The sequence below is a fragment of the Malurus melanocephalus genome, unplaced genomic scaffold (genome assembly GCF_030028575.1).
Source record: "Malurus melanocephalus ecotype Western Australia unplaced genomic scaffold, MMel_1.1 scaffold_382, whole genome shotgun sequence".
NCBI classification, from domain to species: Eukaryota; Metazoa; Chordata; class Aves; order Passeriformes; family Maluridae; genus Malurus; species Malurus melanocephalus.
The window spans coordinates 365,712-369,089 of NW_026623614.1; the positions used below are offsets into that span (position 1 = coordinate 365,712).

At 66.2% G+C, this 3,378-nt stretch overlaps 1 protein-coding gene across 4 annotated transcripts in view; it reads right to left on the reverse strand.

Moving 5' to 3' along the window:
• ZBTB16 (zinc finger and BTB domain containing 16) overlaps nucleotides 1–3,371 on the reverse strand; it is a 56,775-nt gene extending 53,404 nt beyond the window's left edge. For 3 of the 4 annotated variants that reach the window (XM_057379011.1, XM_057379009.1, XM_057379012.1), the window contains exons 1-2: nucleotides 3,288–3,371; nucleotides 1,407–2,749 (exon numbers count right to left, since the gene is read on the reverse strand). In XM_057379011.1, the coding sequence (XP_057234994.1) occupies nucleotides 1,407–2,701 (1,295 nt within the window). In that variant the 5' untranslated portion in view covers nucleotides 2,702–2,749; nucleotides 3,288–3,371. Of the gene's footprint in view, nucleotides 1–1,406; nucleotides 2,754–3,287 lie in introns of all 4 variants that reach the window. The other variant, XM_057379010.1, reaches the window with a different exon arrangement.
• Between the last annotated feature and the right edge of the window lie 7 nt (nucleotides 3,372–3,378).

The following is a 3,378-nucleotide window of genomic DNA, read 5'->3' on the forward strand; positions in this document are numbered from 1 at the left end:
GTTCATGGACTGAGGGTACAGGAACCACGGCTCCCGCACCCAGAACAGCCACCCTGCACCCAGAGCAGCCATCCCGCACCCACAGCAGCCATCCCGCACCCAGAGCAGCCATCCCGCACCCACAGCAGCCATCCCGCACCCACAGCAGCCATCCCGCACCCACAGCAGCCATCCCGCACCCACAGCAGTTATCCCAGACCAGTTATCCCGCACCCAGAGCAGTTATCCCGCAGCCGCTGTCCCGCAGCCGCTGTCCCGCCCCGCCGGCGGGTGGCTAGCACACCGGCAGCCCCGCTCGCCCGCCAGAGGCGCGTGCCGGCACATCCACCGGACCCGGAGCGCCCTGTGTGCATCGGGACCAATTAACCTGTTGATTCATTAAAAATCTGACAGGGTGCACAGCCAGGGGAGGCAGCGAGAAGCCCTGGCACCTCGCTGGTCGTGCTGTCCCTACACAGGACGCTGTCGTTCTGCAGCCACGCCGGGAGCCAGAGCAGCGCTCACCGAGGCACGTCCAGAGCCACGGGATTTGACCGGCGATGGCGATTTCCGCGCGGTAATTAACGCGGCTCCGTTCCCCAGCCGAATCAGGGAACGAGCCCTGGCTCCCGAAGCACGGCCGGGAGGCAGCGAACAGCGGAGCACCGAGCTCACATGTGCGCAAACACCGCGCTCCTGCCCCAGCGAGTGCCCGGGGTGCAGGGCTGGGAGCGAGCCCAGGGTGCCCGGGGTGCAGGGCTGGTGCAGGGCTGGGAGCGAGCAGAGATCCCCCACCCTGAGCTCGGGAACCCCGAAACTGCACCCGCAGCGTTCACCATCCCCGCAGGCACAGACCCYGCTCTGTGCCAGCSTGAGCCCTCTGCTCTGGCCCGGCGTTACCCAGCCTGACCCCCGCGCCGCTCTGTGCAAAGTGTAAATGTTCTGTGAACCGGGAAGCAGAGCAGCACAAACCCCCCCGGCTGGCAAATCAGCACGTGTGGCGAGCCCGAGTGCCACCACTGCCCGTGCTGGCGTGCCCCTGGCACAGCAGGGACCTCAGCAGAGGGTGGGGGATGCTGCCTGTCCCCGCTGCATCCCTCTGCATGCACATCCCCAAACGCAAAGGGGAGCAACTGATGCCAGCCAGGGAAACTGGTGGGGTTTGTGCTCGCAGGRAACACCGACGGCCCCAGCTCGTCCGGGCTGTCCTCCCCAGCCAGCACTCACGGGAAGGAACCTTCTGGCATGGTTGCCAGAGCTGGGGGAGATGCAAAAGCCATCCCTCTGAGAACGCTACTCCACAAGCCAGCTTCGGGRTATGTGATGGAAGCTGCACTAACATGTACAACGCCAGCCAGAAACCAAAASCCTCAGATGAGCTCCTGGCTGCCCGGTGCAGCGTGCCACGGCACAGCCTCGGCACTCACCTGTGCTGCTCCAGGGTCTCGTTGTCCGGCAGCTCTGCCCCACACACGCTGCACTGCTCGCCCAGGGCTCTGCTCTCTGTCTTCATGCCGGCAGCCAGCTCCCCCAGCTTGCTGAACAGCTCCCGCTGGATGAAGCCCTGGGGCAGCAGCCCCCCGTAGGCACTGAAGTCCATGGAGACAGCCAGGGCTGGCTGCACGTGCAGGGCAGACGCCACAGCGGGCGGCACAGCGAGCACCGGCTCAGTCTTGTGGTTGGGCAGCAGTGAGTARATACCCAGGGGCTTCTCGCCCGGGGCGGTGGTGGACGGCTCCGGCCCCAGTGGCAGCCCCTGGCCGGGCTCGGGGGCCGGCTCGGCGCCCTCCTCGCGGGTGTAGTGCAGCTCACGAGCACTGGTGATGACACTGCTGCGGGTCGGGGTGCCGGGTCCCTCCTTGCCCTTCTCGTCAGGCTTCTCCCCCGCGGAGGCACCAGGCTCGGCTGCCCGGGGGCTCTCRTGGCTGGAGGCCTCATCCACCTGCATGGTTTCCGTTTTGACTTCAGCCAGACCAGAGGGGTGGCGGGTGCTGCTGGAGCGGGAGTCCTCGGGGGCGCTGGGCATCAGGGCACTCTGCAGCAGGGACTGCCCGATGGTCATCAAACTGTCCACTGCTGCCTTGGTGGGGCTCATGGAAGAGAGGGAGCAATAGGACACGGAGGCAGAGGGGCTCTGCTCTGCCATGGCAGCCGGCAGACTCTGGCCAGCCATGCCAGCATAGCCACCCTCCTCGCCAGGGGGCTTGGAGATGAAGAGGCCCTTGATGTACCTCGACTTCCTCTCCTCTTCTTCCTCAGCGGTGGTGGGGGCACCTCCATCGGCCACAGCCACCTCGGTGTCATTGTCCTCAGAGGCCTGTATAGTCTCCAGGATCTTCAGGCACTGCTCCTCCAGGTACTCAATTTCCAGGATCTCGGCCGCATAGAGCAGGTCATCCAGGTCCTCMACCTTGGCCTGGAGGGTGGCGGTGTAGGCGTACTCCAGGATCTGCTGGAATGTCTTTGGCGAGAGGAAGTCCAGGGTGTAGTGCTGGCTGTTGCGGTGGAAGAGGATCTCGAACATCTTGCTGGTGCAGGCCAGCACGGTCCGGTGCGCGTGGAACTCCTGGCTGTCCACCAGGATGACCACGTCGCACAGCGTCCCCGCCAGGCGCATCTGGTTGGCTTTGTGCAGCAGCCCGGTGGGGTGGCAGGGGTTCTGCAGCTGGATCAGCCCCATCTTGGTCAGATCCATGGCGTGCCCCAGGCTCACATCACACATCAGGGTGTCTCGCCGTCGCTCAAATCTGGAACCAGCTTTGTGTGCCGACTATCTGCGAAAACAAAAGGCGGAGGGGGAGAGGGGCAGAGTGGAGCGGGAAGGGGGAGCAGGGACGGAAGAGGGGAAAAAGAGAGAAAGGAGGGAAAAGAGAGAAAGGGGGAAAAAGAGAGAAAGGGAGGAAAAGAGAAAAAAAAGGAGGGGGAAAGAGAAAAGCCGGGGGAAAGGAGAGGAAAAGGGAGAAGGAGTGGGCAAGAGAAGGGCGCGGGGAGGAGAGGGAAGTTAGCCCACAGCCCAGCAACGAGTCGCCCAAAAGTTTCCGCGCTGCTCGGCGGATCCGCCGCTGCCGGAGCCGCGTCCCCGCTGCCGCCGCCCGGGGAAGGCAGGGGAGGGAAGGGAGAGGAAGGTGCGCATCCCCCGCCGCCGCCCGGCTCCAGCTCCAGCTCCAGCTCCGCCGCCCCGTCCCGCCGGCAGCGCGGCCCCATCAGGTGCGCGGCCAAGCGGCGGAACCGCGGCCCCACGGCGGTCCCGGGGCGGGGGTCTCAGGGGTCGCGGGGGTCCCGGTGCCGCCCCCCTCTCCCGCACTCACGGCGGCCGGCGGCTGCTCCGGCAGTTCGCACTGCCCGCTCTCATCGCCGCCGCCGCCGCTCGCCGCGCCGCGCAGCAAATCACGGCGGCGC